The sequence below is a fragment of the Hippichthys cyanospilos genome, chromosome 2, assembly GCF_059441005.1.
Source record: "Hippichthys cyanospilos isolate Australia breed blue-spotted pipefish chromosome 2, RoL_Hcya_1.0, whole genome shotgun sequence".
Lineage (NCBI taxonomy): Eukaryota > Metazoa > Chordata > Actinopteri > Syngnathiformes > Syngnathidae > Hippichthys > Hippichthys cyanospilos.
This window is the reverse complement of record NC_142370.1, coordinates 31126585-31148349: the sequence shown is the minus strand read 5'-3', so window position 1 is coordinate 31148349 and position 21765 is coordinate 31126585. Positions and strand designations below refer to the sequence as shown.

The 21765-nt window shown below is 37.8% G+C and overlaps 1 protein-coding gene across 2 annotated transcripts in view; it reads left to right on the top strand.

The window, feature by feature from the left end:
• Positions 1 to 21765, top strand: part of sema3h (sema domain, immunoglobulin domain (Ig), short basic domain, secreted, (semaphorin) 3H) — a 57791-nt gene that overhangs the window by 9858 nt on the left and 26168 nt on the right. Inside the window, exons 2-6 of one of the 2 annotated variants that reach the window (XM_088407877.1) lie at positions 12893 to 13047; positions 17735 to 17797; positions 18216 to 18335; positions 20232 to 20325; positions 20414 to 20533. In XM_088407877.1, coding sequence (XP_088264003.1) covers positions 12893 to 13047; positions 17735 to 17797; positions 18216 to 18335; positions 20232 to 20325; positions 20414 to 20533 — 552 coding nt within the window. Of the gene's footprint in view, positions 1 to 12892; positions 13048 to 17734; positions 17798 to 18215; positions 18336 to 20231; positions 20326 to 20413; positions 20555 to 21765 lie in introns of both variants that reach the window. The other variant, XM_088407876.1, reaches the window with a different exon arrangement.

Genomic DNA, 21765 nt, shown 5'->3' with positions numbered 1-21765 from the left:
CATCTGTGAAATAGGAATGAACTCATTAAATTCCAGACATTTTCATCTTTTTTTTTTAAGAGGCCAGACATTAAATCCCAGGTATTTATTCATGTTTTTTTTAAACTCTTTTAGCTCAAGGAAGTACTAAAACGGCTAGTGCAAAATGAATCAAGCGATTAAGTAATCAATTACGGTACATTAGTGCTCAAGTAATTAAAATATTTGATTACCTTTAGTACCTAATTAGGCAATCATTCTCTTCAGTACTTTAGTACCTAAGGTAACCACTTTAGTACTTGATTTTCTGAGGTAATCAATTACTTTAGTGATTAATTAACTTAAGTATTTGATTAGTTTAGTACTTAATAACTAAGGAAATTGTTGATTTTAGTTCTTAGGTACCTAAAGTAATTGATTTCTTTTAGTACTTTAGTACCTAAGTAGTCAATTATTCACTCTAAATAATTTTATTGCTACATTACTGCAGTAGCTGAAGTAATCACTTTAGATCGTGATTACCTAAAGTTATCAATTCCTTTAATCACCTTAAGTATTGATTCTTTTAGTATTTAATAACTAGAGTAATGTATTACTTTATTACTTAAGTAATCAGTGTAAATTACTTTTACTTTTATAACTTTAGTTTTTAAGTAATCAATTGATCACCTAAAACTAAGTTATTGTTTCATTGCTTTAGTACCTAAAATAATCACGTAACCACTTGATGACCAAAGTAATCAATTACTTTGGTACTTAATTACCTGAAACAAATGATTCATTTAGTACCAGCCAATTTTAGGGCCTCCTTCAGCCAAACACTTGAAAATATAAATAAAAACCATAAACAAGTAGTAACTGGGTTGAATGTCGTTCTTACAGACACAACACTGTGTGGTGCAATGGAATTACATTCAATTTTTCAAAATGGCCGCCCCCTGAGATGGATAATAACAGGTGAATTTTGCTGCTTAACTAATATTCTACCATGTTTAGACTAGTGTAGACACATAATACACATTTGTGTATGAAAGCATTTTGCGCTGACTTCTCTTTTAAGAAATAATTACGTACATGTGAACATAGCTTCAGATCCCTTGATTAATTCTACCACAACTTGTTTGGATTGTCCTGACTTGTAGCAAAATGGTGAGCGACAGACACCTTGAATCATTTGGAAAGTTTGGAAAGGTTCCTCTCTCAAAATGTGTCACTCTTGATCAAATCCAAACAAATCCAGCAGCGCTAGCCTGCTAACCAAATTAGGAAACATCCTGCTCGTTCTTGACCGTGTCGTTAGATGGGCTCCGATGCCTTCAAGAGAGGCCAGCATGGAAAAAGTAGTGTTGACACTCGCCATACGCTTCATAGTCTTAGGCGTGTTTTTCCGCCTCATTGGCCGCCACCGTGACAGCTCTTCGCTTTGTCGTGCGTCATCTGCATTTGACAGTCACAGCTGACTTTCAAACCATAAATTTGAAAGCTACATTTTGATGTCATTGAATTATTTTCTTCTTCTACTTAAGCAATTAGCAACAATGTCTCATAAAAGTACACGTTGGGCTTTGGACCTTCTGAAGTGCAGAAGGTCGAACGGTGGAAAACATAGCATGTGGTGACATCTTTGATGTCACGTCTGCTTGTTAGGACAGTCATTCGCAGACCTCATTACACACTTGTAGTTGCACCTCACAGTGCTTGCAGATATTTTTTCATTTACTGTTATGGTTACAATCTTTTTCCTCGGGCTTATTTAGGCTGAGCACTGATTTGTTTTGGGTGGGAGTTTAAAACTACTGCTGTCAAGAGATTGAAAAATATATATATTTTTTTCATTTAGATACACTGTGTTATTGTAGCAGATCAAAGGATTGATATCCAACAACATTAAAATTGATTCAGATATTTTTAACGTAGTTGTGACATATGCAGTAACCATTTACCTTCTGCTGTTTTTGAGACTAGTCCCAAGTGGGGACTGCAGCATCTAGTTTCCACCATTGATTGAATGATTGGCTTAAATAAACACATTACAACATTCAAAAACAAAATTGAAAGAAAAAATAAACACATTTATCAGAGGGAATTGTGCTGCTTACTTTTGTCAATGCCCAAATGATAAAAAAATAACTTTGAGATACGTATAACGTCGTCCTTTCTGTCCGTCTCTGACTTGCTCAAATGCTGTTTGTTCTCAGGTTTAGTAAGGCAAAGAGCTTTGCTATGGCTTGCTACATTAGCGTCTGCAGTCGCAGCTGGGTGCTTTGCATTTATGCGGTAGGCTAAACTTTTTCTGCTTCTGTGCTAAGCAAGTTTACAAAGAATACACGTCACTCTACATTTCTCAAATGTACTGCTCTTCCAATTTGATGTCTTCATTCTGCTCCTGAATATACCCTCCCACCCACAACAGGAGCCAATCAGGTTGTTCAACACAAAGACATGCAATCAGCATCCACTTTAGTGTGGGATTGACTTTTGTTTCAAGCACAACAAGCCTGATGCATAAAATCTGATAAAATCCACATATAGACCACAAAAAGTTTGAGATTAAAAATCAGCCTAATGCGATTAAAAATAATAATGCTTTAACGATGACATTGTGATTAATCGCATTTAATCTGTTAATCTGACACCCCGAATTAAAACTACAGGCAGTGGTTTCATGAGAAGAATGATCATTCCTTACATCTTAAATCACTGGAATATCACTGCTAAAACACTGAAACTCTTGACAAACACTGATTGGAATGACACATGAGGGAGTGTGCCATAAAAACCACATGACAGAACTATCAAATTTAACATTGTTTTTTCATCTGTGAGAGGCAGAACCTTGCACAATTTAGCAGTATAGGTGATCGATTGGTGAATCTTAGCCATGCTTTTGATCTCACAGGCGTCTCACAGTTGGGGAACGTTAATTGAAACCAGTGTGACGTCCTCTGTAGAATTTGACAATGTTTCTTTTCCTAACATCTGTGTTGTGACAAAAAAAAAAGCAGATGAGCAAAAACCAGGAGTGTCATTTGAGTCCACATGGCTTCAGTACTAATGTGTTTGTTCCAGGACTCACTGATGAAATTGTAATAAAACCAAGAGCCAAATAACAGGACCACAATGTGTCTTGTGAAAGACAATACTTGCATAAATGAAACATTCTGGAGACACCAAGAAGGCCCTGACCAGTAAATAATTTTTACCAGGCGTTAAAGACAGCTGGAAGGTTTTCTTTCCAGTTAAAATTGTTACTATTAAAATGAAACTCCCTACATTACAATGAAGAATTCAAATCGTTAGTTTTGATGAAGCATAAAAAACAAAACTTATTTTTGATAAAAGGATTGAATTGCCCTCATCACAGAAGTGCATCAGTCCTACGCCGCCACCTTATTGCGAAAATAAAAAATTGTAGCAAACATGGACATCCGATTTAACGATAGCCTCAGTTCAAGTACGAGCAAGTCTAATATGTATCAGTATCTGGAAGAAAGAAATAGACCGAAAGGTATTGTGTGGCTGTTTATATTGTGATTTCCCCATCAGATATTGACCTTGATTTCACTATTTTTACACAAAACCTAAAGTCATAATTTGTTGAAACAATACAAATCTATATGGCGCAACATAAATTAAGCATACATTTGTATATGTGTTTTTCAAACAATATATTTACTATTTATTCCTGCTATTTGGGAACTAGACACCCAGCTGGTCTCTCAACAGTGAAAATCCACAAATAATTAACACCTATTGAATTGCATTGGGTGGAAAAAATGCTATTTAATTCAATGTAATCTTTAAAATGAATTAGCATTGGCCTAAAAAAAATCCATATTGGTGGTGTACCAATTCAGATTATTGTTTACTTATTAAAATACTGTATTTTTTGGACCATAAGCCACACTGCATTATATGTTGCAGAGTTCACATCATCAAAAAAAAGTTGCGGCTTATAGTCTGAAAAACACAATAATATATGTCAAGCAAAACAAATACACACAATTCTTTTTATTCATCCAACAGTGTACTACTACATTTGTGAAATTAAAAGCACCCGTCCTGATCTGGGTGATGATTTGCTGATCATTTTAAAAATATTGCTTGCGGTTTTGTATAATTTGAAATTTGGCTCTAAAGGGTTGATTTTGAAAATTGCCGTCAATCAGACAAATATTTTTGACACCTCGAGTTGCGTGTGTGTGTTCATGCGTGCATGCGCGCAGAAATGCTCTTAGCTGCATCACACGCCATACATTTGCTCTAATCACGTTGAGACCAATCGAAGTTCCCATGACCAGTAGTCTTTAAACTAATGTTCACCACATATAGAAATAGAGACACCTAATGTGAACTAAACACAAAAAGACATCAAGGAGACACTCATGGACTCGCATGCTGTACGGTCATGGACACTTGAATTAATATAAAGCAGCCATTCATGCATTTCCCACTGTGCATTTCTGCTTTTGTGTGCTTGCATGTCCTAATAGGCAATGGCCTTTAGGATTATGTCTCGGTGCGTCTGTTCCTTTATATCCGAACTTTGATTCAGAGTGACAGGGGTCATAGGGCAATTGGCTCGGATCGGAGGTCGTGACCCTCATTGACCCTGCTGTCAACTTGAAGCTGATAAGAATGGCTGGGCATACTTGCGAGGAAGTCTGCCACACTGTGATTAGTTTTCCTTGTGGACATATTTATCATTCTTGAGTTTTCCGCCACCTGACTACGTCCTTTCTGTGTTAAATGTTTTCAGACAAAATATGAAGGTCAATCTACAGTCAAAGAACGGTATGACACTAACTATGAGCGGTAGAGCTGCAGCCGCTTAGAACCTCGAAATGGAAACCTCTCAGGGCAGCATGATTCTTTTTAGTACCGCAGTGACATTAAGACTTTTTCTACCATATTAAAAAACTTCGCTATCAAGTCATTGATCATTACCATAGTTGAGCGCCGATATTCAGTCAAATCACGGGAGCTATTTGACCCGGCATTCACACCCGCTCACAAATTATGCCAGCATGGCTACTGTTGCCACGGCAACTTTCCCAGGAGTGAGGGTGGGGCGGATGCAGCTGCTGGTTTCACCACTGACTCAGTAGCGTGTGTGACCGTACGCGTGTGTTTATGTGTTTGCTAGGGTAGAGGAAAGAATGCATTCATTCTGAATAAGCCATTCATGGTGCTGAGCTCAAGATGGGAGGCATTCGACCGGGCTTAATTGTTGACAAGAATCTCTGTTTGTTTAGGATAAAGAGGGTCAGGCGGATTGGAACTGGCCAGACAGATTTGGCTTGTGTCAGACTCAAAGATCTATGTATTCATTAATGGCTAATAACGCCATGGATGTTTGAAATCAAGTCTTGAGTGACTTCCTGCTTGTCAAAATTAAGGCTTGGCTGTCTACTTATAGGATATCTACCGTATATCTTTATGTGTATACCGTATTTTCCGCACTATAAGGCGCGCCGGATTATAAGGCGCACCCTCAATTAATGACATCTTTTAAAACTTTTTCAATCACAATATAGTAATACTCAAAGTAATAGCAATAATAACTCAAATAATAACTCTAAACTCTCAATAGCATAATAACTCAATGTCAATATGACTAACCTTGTTCAACTGTAAACACACAAAGGAAACAGGTCAAGCTTACTTTATCAGTTCATTCCCCATCTACGAATCCCAATCTCAATATTCATCCATATATAAGGCGCACCTGATTATAAGGCGCACCATCAGCTTTTTCAAAAAAAATTAAGGCTTTTAGGTGCGCCTTATAGTGCGGAAAATACAGTATATCCTAGAAGTAAACAGACAAGCTTTAATTTCAGCTAGCAGGAAGTCACCAGGCTACTTCCTAATTGGTTGCCTAGTAACCAGCAAATAATATGGGCAGGTTTCTATAAAAACAACAACTCCTTTACATTTTATAGCCTGCAAAATGGTGCATTTTTGTGCTAGTTTAAAACGAGCGTTGGTGTGATACACTGTGATTGTGCAAGCTAAAAATAAGGCTCTACTCCATGTAAGATTGAATGTTTGTTTTTATAGACAGACAGATTATAGACATAGAAGTGTTTGTATAATTTTGATTTTTATAACCTCAGCGCAGAAGGGGGTTTCACTGTCATTTCGTTATGTTTGTGTATGGTGCCAAAGCAGTACTCAGTGACACATAGCATCACTTGTAATTTTAGGATTCTGATGGTGTGCAGCCAACGAGAGCCTATTGGGATGTTGTTGATGTTTCCACTGCAGAGGGGGTTTCAGGTTCAATTAAGTTGAGCTTTTATATTGAATCAAGCAAGGTCATGCTGCTCTTGTGGCATGCACACTGTAATTCAGATGACTTGCTGGATGCTTGTGTTTGCAGAACCAGTTTCTTGGGAAGAGGTCGGCTTTCATAAAAGGTGTCTTCAAGTGGAAATGTGAAAATGCATGAGCTTTTCCTGTCAACGAAAAACACAAAATATTAACACGACAATTGATTGACCCCCGAAAAGATTGAAAAAATATGGTTGGTGCTGAATACATCAAATATTTTTGTTTTAGCATATCCTATCAAAAATTCATTTTTTGCATGTTTATACATTAAATATTAATACACAACAGAAAAAAATATTCAAATTAATGTATATACTTTTGTTAGTATAATTATTATTAAATCATTTTTAAGAACCAAATTTAAAAAAACATCTATAACTACAGCAACAGCATGAAAACTATGAAATACAAAGAAAAAAACCTCCAAACAAATTACGACGGGCCAGACAGTCACATAATGTTCCCAAATTAGTATTCAGTTAGTTCAGTTAATTCCTCACAGCAACAAAATTGACAAAAAGAAACAACGATCAGAGATAATTGACATACTTCTTTAATTAACATAACAGCTTTTATTTTTGTGCTATATGACATGCAATTTTTGGTTTATTCAAGTTGTTCTTTCAATTATTCAATTTTACTGACACAATGTTCCATTATTTTGGCCCGAATCATATATTTTTTTTAAAGATCTCTGTACATGTACGTGTTTTCCCTTTTTATAAATCTTCTCTGAATGTTGACTGGCAAAGTTATTTTTGTGAGATTTCATTGTTTTCATTTAACTTTATACAGATTTACAACCATTTCCCCATACTTCAATGCAGTAAATTAGATTTGCAGCAGTCATAGCTTTAAATAAGATTTACAATGCTTTATTATAAAATGAATCCTTTCTTTTACGTAATTGCGCTAGTGTTTTGGATTTTTTTTTTAACCTTTGTATACAGTTTATGTGGTTCTCATCAAGAATAACAGCCATGCCGTCAATATGAAGTCATTCACTGCCAGACAGACATCTTTGACGTCTATAGTTGTCAATGGCAGTGAAAGAGTCGAACCTCTACGGAGTCATATTTAAAGGGAGTATTTGTAATTTTTCGCATGCACCTGTGAGGGCTTTAGAGGCATTACGGTAAATGCAGCAATAAATTCTCCTCCTCCTGCTGTCTGTAGCTATAACAGACATGGTAATCTCCGGAGGAGTGCCACCCCCCATTTAATATAATTTCATGATAACCAGACCAACGATTATATTTAAAACATACTGTTGGTTGTTAAAAAGGCATTTATTTGCAAGTTTTTTACGTTTTTAATCATTTAATTCATTCATTTCTAATGAAAAACGGTTAAAATCGTACACTTTAAAGCACAGGTGTCAAACTCAAGGCCCGGGGGCCAGATCCGGCCCGCCACATCATTTCAACTGCAACGTGGCCTTCGATAAGAATGAGTTTGACACCCCTGCTTTAAAGTAACGTATAAGAAATGTGGTCTAGGCATTTCTAAAATTAAATCTGAATGAATAAATTGCATTTATTCACTGCTAAGCCAGTAAAAATGTATTATTTATTTATTTTTTTACTTATTTAGCTTTTACCTTAAAAACTGCTAGTCCAGTAAAAACGTATCACTTAAGTTCATAGTCGTAAATGGCAGTGAATGCGTTTTTTTTTCAGAATTTATAGATACTTTATTTCAGGCAAACCCCACTTTTTCTCATCTATTCTAGCCTAATGACAATCCCCGCTATTATTACTCTACGCTATTACTCATTCGCCGCACAGTTGGCATGCGGCTGCATCGACATGCTCCCACCTCCTCCTAAATAGCCTTCAATGCCTGTCATGCCGCTTGTTGCTTTCTTCTTGGCAATCACCTCCTGTCATCTCTCATTCCCATCCACCTAACTCATGGTCATCCATCATTATTTCATCATCTCTTCCATCAGGATTGCTTTCTCACCGCCTGCCCCTATCCCCCTCATCTGTCCATCAATATGTCATGTTTTGGCATTCTCCTCATTTTTTTTCCCTGTCACTTTTGTCCATGTTGGCCCATCCATTTTTTTCCCATCTTATTTTCCCGCTGTGCCTCGTCCTCCTCCGTCTCCTCTTGATATGTGCGCGACTGAATTTCACTCCCATTTGTGAGCACAATGACAAAAAGGGTTACACACTTTGCTCTATTAATAGAATGGAATCATTAAGCACAATGAGCGTTTTCCCATGCGTGGTTAAATCACATACGTCCCAAAGAAAGGAGCGGACTCCCACAGGATCTGATTGTCGCTTGTGTGAGTGACAAAATTACAGCGCAGCTAGAAAGAGTAAACAAAACCACATGGGCTCGCTGCTTGTAGCTGCTTAATTGGATCGCATTGTGGAGGTTTGTCACTCTGCCATGTTAGACACTGTGATTGATTTGGAAAGCGACCAGACAAAAACAGCAATTTAAGACTTTGTCATTTTCATGTTTTTGTTTTGATAACAACTACAGTTGTGTAAAGAAAATAGCCAGGACAATGCAGAAAATGTCATTTCTACATTCTAAACAGAGCTGGCCGATTTGGCCAAAAAACAGAATCTCGAACTAAGTCAGTCATTCAGGACTATTACGATTTTATTCAGTTTTCAATTTTTTCCACGTCTATTTTTGAATAACATTATTTCGAATGTGAAATAAATAATATTGTGTTATTTACCAGGCTTAAAATAATTATATATAACTCTATAAACTCTATAAATAATTATATCCAACCCTGCATTCGATATGCATCCGTTTTAGAACGTTTCCACAGAACATTGCAAAAAATGCACTTTCGTCAAGCACAACGAGGCTCCGTGGGTACTAATTTTTTTCTATGCGGACTTTGACGCATTATGAAAAGGAAAAGACGGCTTGACTTGTCCGTTCAAGACAAAAATGTTAGCACGCATGGATGTCAGCAGGTGGGCGGAGAAACAGTGCGAAGGGCAACTTTCCACACTCTGATCTCGCCACAGTCAAAAGCTCCTGCAAAGCATTTCTGGAGACCTCCATTTCAAACAAATTGGATGGGGTCAGAAGATATGTGGAAGAATAACGAGAATGTTTGAACAAATGATGAGGATGAAGAATAGCACGTTCGGCAGTTATCGCCATACATTGAAATGGGAGGAGCTATTTGGCAGGTCAGATAGTGCCTACGCGCAGACACACATTGCCTCACACTTGTCTCGTTTCCGCCCCCCTCCCCCACATAACCGCAACAGTATGTTCTTCGATATACGATGAAAAAATGCGTCTAAAAGTACCATATCATTTTAATAATACACACCACGTGTTATAATTGGACAGCCATGATCTATGTAACCACTAAGGTGTAGACTCATAATCGCTTTTTTGTAAAATTCACCTAAATTCAAGTAAAAAAGGGGGAGGTCGACTTATAGGTGAGGTCGACTTGTACTCTGAGAAATACGGTAATTTTCAAATCTTTTCATTTTAAAATGAGTCTCGACCTAATTTGATTTATTGCCTCATCCCTTTCAGACAGGTTGTTAAAAATACCCAATTTACCATTCTGAACTTCCATTTTAGTTTAAATGAATACATCAAAACAATTGTAGAGTTTGACAAAACCCCAAACAAACATGTTTACATTTTCAGAAATGTTCACACTTTTTTGCATAGCATTTTTGTTCAAAACCTAAATGATAACAGCCTGACTTGCAGCCCAGACATCTGGCTATTCTTTTGTCTAGGAGAACCTGAGGCATTTTCAGATCAATATTTAATCCGTCTCTATGCCATTGGTCTGCCTTTAGGGTGTCCATCTACAAACAAGGCCAGGATGTCTGTGGGGGGTGGGGGGGTGTCCTCGTCAAATGCCATTGAGAGAGACCATTTGGCAAACAATGCTTGGGACACTTGGGACTATTTTGGAATAGAAAATGGTTGAATTAAGAGAAACTTTGTTTGTACACATTGCATCCCTCAAGGTGATTATGTGCTTCTCCCATAGTAGCTTTGTACCACCATCAACATTACATTTTATATCTTAACATAACAAGATAACATATACAGTGGGCCCCCGGGTTACGAACTTAATCCGTTCAGCGGCTACGCTCGTGTCTCGAATTGCTCGTATAGCGGGCAATCCAAACCCATGTTAATTCGTGAATGCGTGCATCGCACGCAGAAGCCTTAGGTAAAAACGACACACTGTATGCATATATTAAAATTGAGTGACATAATCTGCTGTTCACTTGCATTTTATAATAAATACTTTGGATAAATAGCTTTTACCTTTGAAACGGCGAGACTTGAGCTGGGTGTAAGCATAGGGGGCAGAGTTCAACGCTCAAAGTTAACACGGCGATACATATGCTATTGGTCTTACAGTGTTACAGTAACTCTTTCAGTCAGGGTGCAAATCACGCAGATACTAAAACATCATCCTCTTATTTCTTTCTTTACCGCTGCTAGTAATTTTAGAAGCTATGTCTAACAGATAAAGTTTGCAAAGTCTTCACAACATTCTGTTTTTCACTAATTTTCTCTGCTTCCTTCCATCCTGTCCCTTCAAGCTAGATAAAGGCGTTCGGCCAATAGCATATCGGCATTTCTGTGATTGACGTGTGACGCCGGCCAATAGCATCTCCGTGAGTGAGACCGGGTGACCTTAATCGACCAATAGCATATTCGCATCTCCGTGACTGACTGATAATTATTCGCACTTTTTTTTTTAAACGGTTGGAATGTATTGACAATTAATTAAAAAAAAACACACATTTAAACCAATGACAATTCTTTGTCCTGCAATCGGCACATTTAATTTCATGTCAGCTGTTTTTCCCTTTAGCTGTACAAACACTACACTTAAATGGTAATATATTTAGACACCGTGAGTGAGACAGTCAGTGTGACGTTGTAAGACCAATAGCGTTCACGTAACTGCCACAAGTATCTACTGATGATTGATGATGTCGTTACTGTTGATTTTATTGACGCAATTAAACGAGAACATTTTTACATACTCAATGGCCGGCATGTTGAATTGCTCGTAAGGCGAGAGGTTTGTTCGTAAGCGGAGGACAAAAATCTCCCTGATCCACGCTCGTAAGGCGAATTGTTCGTAAGCCGGGGGCCGACTGTATTTTCATATCAATTATTATTGACATTTTTTTTTCTACCAGTTTCCCTTTTAAAATAGAGTAGGAGGTTAACAAATCATTTTTTCTAGCTTTTAATTTGAGAACGACTTATCCGTCAATTTGTAATGTTCAGTATTTAGTAGCATAATGTGATCATACATATATGAGTTCACAGTCATAACGGCCTTTGGAGGGAAACCATAATTACAGTGGCCCATTACGAAAAAATGACTTTGACACTCCCTGACCTACGGTAAATGATGTGCAATCTTTGCGGTGCGACGGACGAAGTTGCTAATCCAACACAGAGGAATGCGTCACTTTACAAGTCGATGAACTGCAGTATGTCTAGATCCGACCTTTAAGTACAGAATCCCATTCAGCGCTAAACATCTTCTGGAGATTGGATTTTGTAGTTGAAACCTCATCTGATATTGTCCAGATTTAGTGAAAAAGTCAGTACTGAAATGATCTACTGTTATAGCCTATCCCAATGTCCAATTTTAGTCCAAAAAATACTCCTTTAAAACTGGGCTGTATGTAGCCTATCGGAGGTGGACAAAAATTGTCATTCGCTGAATCATTTCAAATTGACTTGAAAACGTGTTGAATATTTATCTGATTTGGAGAAGAGAATGTGCATGGAGATGTCTTTTCAACAACTTGAGAAAAACAGCCTTTTATAATTCTTCAACAAAATTTCGACACAGATTGGCAAAGACGTCTTTTGAACCGCTTGAAAATGACATCTTTTAAACTTTCACTTCAAGTGCTTTGATTGGCTGTAGATAAGTGATATGGTGCAAAATGACAACGACTTTCATTAAACATGAAACATTTTAGAGCTTTGATCCAAAATATCTGGGTATGTGGTTAAAAAGAACCACATGTGTAATTCTATAATATGGTTCGGCCTTTCGTTGTTATGTGGACTTTTCAGTGTATGCAAAGGCAGGCGAGTTGCAGTTATTGAGCCTTTGTACTTGTTGTTTTACAATCTGATGCAAATTTGAATACTTAAAAAACAAAAAAACTCTTGGTAGCTGAAACGTGAAATGTTAACACAAGACAGATGTTTTGCAGCTAGTAGCACTATTCCTCTCATCAGAAGACAGCTGTATGAAGATACATTATATTAGTTAAGACAATTGTGTTTGTCTTAGTCAACATTGTATGCTGGCGTCTGAAGATTTTTGGCCGCTTAAAATATAAATTCCGAATATAATTTGTATTCAAGTAGGCGCGTGTGTTAATATGTCTCAATCGACAGTTGCTGATTCAAGAGTTTTATTGTCATATTAACACATAGTAAGACTACACAATGAAATTCTTCTGTTCACTTACCAGAGCAGACTTACATTCCACACAATAGAGCCAATAATAAAGTAGGCAATAAAAAAAAGATTCTGTTTCATACCCATGTGGTCCTCCCTCTGTAGAACTGATCCGTAACGGGCGCCTGCTGACCTTGCCCCTGGAGGCGGGAGATCTGCACTCTTTGCTACCCAATGACGATGGCATCCATCTTTACGTGGCCATGAAGGATAGCCTGCTATCGACCAGCATGGATGACGTTACACAGAACCCCCGCAAGGTTGGTGTTTACATTGTAGATCGTTCGTTGCACATCTATTGATTGAAGCAGAAATCATTATCGATCAAATCGTTTTTAATCGAAAATGGATTCGAAACCTGCATTGATTCTCAGTGGAATCGGAGACCGAATAATCAGAATTAAAATTTTAGAACAAGCGGTCAGGAAAATGGATGGAGGTCCGAGATCTTGTCCCTGAGAACATCACGGGCTATGTTCTACATCCCAAGTGTTTGATCCAGTGAAGTTGTTCCACATTAAAGTCATTCAAATTCACTTTGTACCTCGTTTTCCACGAGCAAACAAAATGGTCACCACAGAAAACAATGTCCAACATGTTTTGATGTGTGAAAAATGGATTCACTGGGATTTAAAACCAAAGCTTTGATACTTGGCTGGAAGATGTGTTGCAAGAGTTTTTTTTTTTTTTTTCCCACAATCATCTCATGATTTGCAATGTGAGAAACCAAAGAACAATTGCAGAAAAAGCTTTTATGTCGATGTCCTTTGTTTGACATCAACATGGAGAGGGAGGAGAATTTGGTTGCAACGGTGTTTTTGTTTTCTTGTAGCTGCTACTTCAATAGTTACAGATTTCTCAACATGAATTAATAATCATTCATCATGATTTCATCTTCAGCTAACCCATTACAGATTATTAAAGGATATTTCCTTGTGAAAAGTTAAGCATAATTGCAATTTATTTCATCAATCGTTCTGTTGTTGCATATTATGAATGAACATGAGTTCATATTTGTTCATGAGGACCTCATCTTTTGCTATTAAAGCATAATAATAATCGGTGACGAAGCATTTATTTTTGCCATTAGTTTGTCATTAGTTCATACTTGCAAAGCTTTAATGAGGAATTTCGAATAGTAGCAAAAGATTAATTATTGCGTTGCTAATTATCATGATTTCCACTTCTTTGAATGCATTTAGAAATTATGTCCCTACAATTTGCTAATTATTTACTATTAATCTTTCAAATTAAACAATATATCATAATTAGACTTACTCAATCAAGTTTAGCATTCGTTGATATTTGCTGTTCATTAAATAAATCATTCTGTCCTTGCAAATTAGTAGTTAAATGTGTTCAAATTTGTTCATCAATACTTATTTTTTGCTTAAAGCACAATAATTATAATTTATGCTTAATATTTCTTTTCATGAGTTAATAAGTAAAAGATATTTTTAAAATTTTAATTCATAATTTTTACGTATCGGATTTGCAAATAATTGACTCAGCATTCATCTTCTGCAAAGGCATTTACAAATTATTTACTTAAAATTTGTAAAGCATTTACTACTAATCTTTCAATATTTACAAAAATCTAAATTCAACTTCAGTTCGTGATTGTTCAGCAAATTATTAACTAAAATCCTCGTTTAAGAAAAGTAACGTCTTAAATAATTGTGCCGAAAAATTGTGTAATAGATACAAAAGTCACTTTTTCATGGCAATAATTTTAGATAGAGTAACAGCGGTAACATAAATCGTAACACCCTGAGGCAGGATGCTCTGAGTGAGCCCTGCCCTTTCCTGACCGAAATGAAGATCACATGTCTCTCCTTTCTCTGGCCGCACTAATATTCATGTCATATAATGTTTGTAATGGAATCCATTTATAAGAGATTTACAATCAGATTGAGTGCTCATGAGTATGAACTTTGGCTTGAAATCAGTTTAAAGCGGCCCTCTTGTCTGTCGTCAGCGTGTGTGTCAATAGTTAGTTTTATGCTTGAGCATTACCGCGCAGACGGACGCAATGATGGCTCCGCCGGCCCGTCGGGATGCGTTCAGGTCACAGCAAGGACAGCGACAGTGCAGCGCTGTCGCATAAAATCAATACTTGGATCAGTGAGACGTGCATGCGGGCAGAGGGCCAAGCAAGCAATCGGGCAGGTAGGCAGACTAACAGTCAGACGTTGGCTGACCGGACAGACATTCTGCCAGGCAGGCGGCCAACGTTACGATAGATAGTCACATTCAAGACATAACTCAGCTCCGTGCTGGCGAGAAAGTCATGCGCCATATTTATAGCCTGTTTATAAGATGTTCCAACTTGTCGGCAGTATTTTCTCCTCCCTCCCATGTGATGTTATAACCCTGGTGTTGTTCTCATCTTTAATGTTTATTTTTCCTGCTAAGATACACAGCCTTTTCATCTTTTAAGGCCTCACTAATAATTACTGCTTCTTTTCACAAGGTCTGAAGTTAATCACATTTTTTGGCGAGTTTTAGTGAGTATGGGCAACGGCTACAGTTGTATTCTTCCAAGGGTATTTCCATGAAACCTACTGTATGCATTTATCAACATATTAAGAAAACCAAACACGACGTTCCTTATGTCTTAATACTAATTGTCTGATCAGTATAAATGGTATATGATGTGTAGTTATTTTTCCATTGACTGTACAAAAGTATAGTTTTCAAATATTTTCTTATTCTAATCTAAATAATATATATATTAATAGCAGCGGTATGTACATACATTTTGTCTGAGTTAATCGATCAAATCCACCAAAATTAAATGATAGTACCTGCGCTAATAGTTAGCTCTAGATCCAATAGGAAACAAGTTTAGTTTACTTTCAGCCACAAAATTGCCAGGTGTGCCAGAGGACAGGAGTGGTAACCCCATGACATCCATGACATGTCATTCATACGTACATACATGATTATATGATGATACATCATCATGCACATTGATCAAATTCACCAAAATTAAGCTATACTACCTGCACTAATAAGTTAGATCTAGTTCCAACAGTGATGTTTAGTTTACTTTCAGCCGCAACATTGCCAGGTGTCCAAAGCGCAAGTCACAGGAAAGGGCATGAACCAATTTCTAATTCATCAATCATCAGGATAGGCCAGGTTTTCCACTCAGGCGTAACTATGCTTTTTACGAACAGCCGCTTCCCACAACAAGGTCCGTTTCCATGAAATGACATTTTGGCATGGTGAGAATCCTTTTGCGGTGGTCCATGCTGGTTCCTGCCAGTGTGTGGTATGTGGTGATAAGGCTGACTGGTTTCTAATCTAATCGGCTAGCCATCAGGCAGTGCTGCGATGACTACATCAGGGAGCCATTACTTGACATCCTGACAGCACCCTCACTTGTCGGGATATCACTTTTGTTGAGTTCTTACCGCATTTACAGTGACAATGATGGAATTTCAGGTTATAAAGGTGAAGGAGATTTGTGGCTTTTGTGATTTTTAACCTATAAAGCACATTTCATCATACATAGATGACATTTGGTTATCAACAGTTATCAGATGTTGTGATGGGGGCAGCAAGTGTAGACTTTTGTGTGGATAAGCTTTCTTACCAAAACAATTCACGCAACATTTTGATGACGAGGCAAAAAGGTTTATGCTATGTTTTTGTTGGAATGCAGATAAAATAAAATTCCTTCCCTGCCTCTGCTGTGTCCAAGAAAATCATTATATCTATCAGTTAAACGGTAGATGGATCACAAAAAAATTGCAATTATCTGACTTGATTTAGATATATTCAGCTTTATCAGGTTCTTCGAAATCTTCTCATTACATTCTTCTATTTGACCTTAGATAAACAACATCGTAACCAGACATATTTGTCAAATTTGCAAGTCTTCCCACATATGGGAAGAATTCTTGACATTTCCTTCAAAAGTTACTTGAATTTTAACAGATGAAATTTGCTTGACATTCAAGCAAAATCAGAAAACAACATGACTAAATCTGACTGATTTGTGAAATATTTTTAATCTCTAACTAAGCTTTTTGTATGTCGGTTAGATCTGCTTTTAGGCATTCTTGTGCTTGAGTTGTTGGGGGTTTTTTTAGAAAAAAAAAAGTTAATCCCACCTGGAAGTGGGAATTGTTTGGCTGTCATCGAGTTTGGTGTAACCTGATAGGCTCCTGTTTTTGGTGGGAGATTAAGTTGAGGAGCAGAAAGAAGACGTGAAAATGGAACATTTGAGAGTTGTCAGTCAGATGAATGGTATATTTTACTTTAAAAATTTTCCCGATGTCAACTTTGCTGAAGGTCGAGCAATATGCATTCTTTGGAAGGAATTTGTTTAGCACGGAAGCAGTTTAAGTTTAGACTACCACATCAATACAAAGCACCCAGCTGCGATTGCAGCTACAGCTAATGACAGCAAAAAAAAATAAAAAATACCATTAAAAATGCAAACGGTACTCTCGAAGAAGCGCTCTGAGATCTTAGATGAAAAAGAAAATCTTTAGGGATAGAGGAAGAAGGAAAAAAACGAAGGCTTTGGCCATGCCCCTAGCAGGGGCCATAGTATAAGCCTGAAAAAACCTCGCACACATCACCACAAATCCCTAGATGAAAATTAGATCAATTAGATCACGTAATTACAGATTTTAATGATTTAACCCCTCGATTGCTTAATCATTTGATAGCACTTGTAAATTTGGAGTGATTGTAATGACCATATTAGTCAGTGCAGTCAGTCAATTAGTAGATGAATTAGTAGTCGGGCTGGTCGCTGTGGCAACAGCCCAGCCTCTTCTCCTCCTGACCTCTTTCTTCTAGATTAGTGTCCCACTCGTGCTGATTGTGCTCTTCCTAAAACACCTGCCACTGCCAGAGCCCTGTTAAGTGAAATGTAAAGTGAGCAGTGAAAGCCGTCGTTAAATTTCACTTTCTCTTCACTCTCTCCAGTTGCATTGGCCTGCCAGTCCGGACCGGATCCAAGAATGTCTAATGGCTGGAAAGGATCCAGAGGTGAATCAGCATATCCAAACACCCTAACACATGAACTCAGCCTCAGCGTAGAAAACCTCTATTACGGCGTTTTAGTACACACTTCAATGCAGATATGGATCTGTGGCAGGAGTCACTTGAGATTTTTTTCATTTCTCCTTGTTCTCGGCTGCATTTTTTTTCCTCTGAACTAATTCCAACTGTCAAAACTTTCAAATGTATCCCGGAAGGAAAACAACTTTTGAAGTGCTCTCACAAGTACACCATATAGGGAATTTAAAACAGGTGATGTTCCTTGTTTTAAATCCCCTATTCGTGCGAGTTGAAATGTGAATTTGCATTGCTGTCTATCAGAAAAACACATGCTGTTTGATTATTTTAATAACAATAGCTGAAGCGATTTTGAAAATATCTTCTTCATGTGGCTTTCTCCGTCCAGTTGGAGTGTGCTAACTTCCTACGAGTCCTGCAGCCCTTCAACAAGACACACCTGTATGTGTGTGGCACAGGGGCCTTCAACCCAAGATGTGCTTTTATAGCTACCAGCATCTTCCAACAGGTATGACTGCAAACACACAGTCAAGAATTATTATGGCTGGACCAGGCTTAGTAGCTTTAGCTCCCATCCAAATGTTCGTATTTCTATTTTAATATTAGTAGTTGGAATTACAGAGTAGCTCCTTATAAAATGATACCGCAATATTTGGCCCAAGACGGCGCTAGTAACATAATATGCAATTGGACGATAATCGATTTATTGCAAAAAAACAACACCACATGCTGATATCAGCGTAACTGAAGAAAAGGTGATCTTCATGCTAGACAGAACCATATGCATGAAAACCACAGAAATGTTTTCTTATAGTATACATGTTACAACACACAGTATGCTTCTAACGTCTAAAGTGTACTAAAACTGGGATGTTATCTACATCTGTTATCCAGATTTGAATTCCTTGTGCCATGTTGTAGAATGTGTTTTTTTTTTGTATTATTCATAATCCTGCTGGATGAATCCCATATTTTAATGTTGTACGAAAAAAGGTATTTTAAACAAAATTGAGCGGTTACTAAAGTCTTTGTCACAATACTCTAAAGTTACTAAGATTTTGGTTTGTGTGCTTTTTAGTCTGTTAAAGAAGAATTATGAAATACCAAAAGAAAGAAAAGACACATGCAGATAATTAGACTGTGCTTTGTGTTGGACTAGCACTGGGCACAAAAAATAGGGACCAATGTGGGCACAAAAATAGGGACCAATGTGGCAAGTTTTGTAAAGCCATTTCAAGAAACAATGAAATGAAACTCTTTTAATGAAATTTTAAGGCGTTTCTGCGGAATACTTCATCCAGTTTTCCAAATTCAACAGAACTCATGTTGAAGTTCCCTTTCCAAGCACACTTTGCATTTTGAGAAATCTTAATTTTTTTGAAAAGCAAAAAAAAAAAAAAAGATTGTTGGAATTATTGTGTTGTCATATTTATGAACAAAATATGGCAGCATTCATCACACGTCGGCAAAGCTCACAATCTGTCTGCCCCCATCTCCTTCATCAGAAATCTATTACTAGTCTATGTACTTTCAGCCATCAAATTGTCAGCTCTGCCAATAGTGTATAAGAGAAAACCTTCAGTGCAGCATGGCGCAGTGCAATCTGCCAAATTCTGCAACATTAAAATCAAACTTTACCCCAGAAAGCATGTTCGATGTCAAAACTAGAGCCCTAATTTTTTTCTCTTTGTGTGTGAAAAATGTTTCTGTTGGCATGCCATTTGTGTGTGTGTGTGTGTGTGTGTTCCTGTTTCCCGCCATGGCCCCTATGCACAGGCCTATCAGTCAGCATGAGTGTGGTGTCTGCCCCTATGACGACGAAGGGACCACAGTTCATTCAGTCCAGTCTAAATGTTCTGTGACATAATACATTTAAACTCGATTTTTTTTTAATAATATTATTGTAAATATCCCATTAGGTGTGTGCATTTCTCCAACAAAAGACATTTCAATAACATTTCAAAGGTGGTACATTTGAAGGTGTAACAATTCACTTTGGTAAATGGCATGAATGACATTATAAATACATATGAGGTTTGACTCCATGGCACCTATATGATGGTGAGTTCAAGAAAGATGTGTGTGCATTTGTGTGTGCATGTGACAGAGAGCAGCTAATCCCATGAAAGGCCATACAAGATCAGAGTAGGTGTTCCGACGTGGCGCTTAGGGGACCTGCTGGCACTGACTGGTTTAAGACTGGACTTAACACATCTTAAAATCCCTCCAGTTAGCCTACTAACCCCCAATTTGACATTTACTTACATAGAAGTGTGTGCGTGTTTTGCTATTTGACTCAGGAATGAAAAACTGTCTATCAGAGAAACACATGCTATTTGATTATTTTAATAACAATAGCTCAAGCGGATTAACTCCAAGAATTGTGTCTCTTTTTTGTCTTCAGTCAGGACATCAGACCCTCTCCTACAGCCAAACTGAAAGTGGCAAGGGCAAATGTCCGTACGACCCCTTTCAGAGAACAGCGTCGTCAATTGTCGGTAAAGTTCATTTCCCAAATTTGTTTGAGGTTTAGAGAGTGAACTATTTGGTGGGTGAGCGCTGAAGTGTTTCTCTCCTGTTGTGTAGATGGCGAGCTGTATGCTGGCATTACTTCAGACTTCATGAGCAGAGACTCTGCCTTCTTCCGTAGTCTTGGCAACCGCCACGTCATCCGCACTGAGCAGTACGACTCCACCTGGCTGCAGGGTAGGAGCGAAAACACTTCAAGTACTAGTTGCAGTATATTTCTTATGCATCCTGCCTTTTCTCTGAACTCATCTTTCTTAAGGATATCAGGAAATATTATTCTTCATACATTAGATGTTGTTTGAAATAAACATGAACAATATCCTTTTTAAAGTATGTAGATCATCTTATTTTTATATTTTCCACAATTAAATATATGCTACAAACGACATTTGGTACATTTGCAATTTAATTTCCTTTTTATGGCACTGACATTTCCAACCAGGAAGTAAAATTTGTCGTTGGCGAGCCGTGCTTCGGCCGTGTGGCTGCCACGCCCCCTTTATGATGTTATTCAATGCCGCCAGCCACGGAACATCCATCCAGCCATCATCGTATCCTTACGGGGGTTGCGGAGTGATTAAAGGAACCAAAAACAGGCGTTTTACCGACCTTAAAATGCAAAGCGGTGTCTACAGATCTCCTATCACATTGGTCCCCGTGGGAACCAACTATTCATACTGTGGTGGACACTAGGACCAACATTGAATGTCCAGCTGTGTACCCCCAAACACACATCCCGCTTCTTCTGCATTTTCTACAATGAGACGTTGTAACTCATGAATGAAACGTTGTTTACCTGGCTGACTGTGCAAAATCTCTCATCCTCAACTCCTAAACTGAAATGAAACTAAAAGACGTGGATAAGGTCGTCGGGTGGTACAGGGGCGGTGTAGGGAAGGTACAAGTTTCTCCTGTCCTCTTTTCTGAAGTCCTGTTTACTTGCCCGGGCGGGGCTGGTGTGAAAACGCAGAATAAGCAAGGAATGCTTAGCACAAGTAATCAACGTTGTAGCATGCTTAAAAGCTCCAAAAAGTTGAACAAATGAATTGATCAGCTCAGGCTCAGATGTTGTCATGGGTGAAAGTTAGTTAGGGTACGCAAATGTGCAAAGTGAAACACAGGACATTGATTTCTGTCGCGCGTGGTTGCCTGCGTATCAGTTATGTGCATCCATGCCTATAGTTTTAGTTTGATGTCGATATTTACCTGCGTATCAGTTATGTGCATCCCTGTCTATAGTTTTATTTTAAGTTTGATCAATATTGCACAGTGTTATTCCGCTTCATTTAAGTTCACAATTGAATCCATTTTGCTTCCATGAGTCAATTTTGCTTGCTTTTTTGCTGTATAAGCTGAACTTCTGTCTTTCCTTTTCTCCCTCCTTTACATGTAAATTTGACATCAGCAGC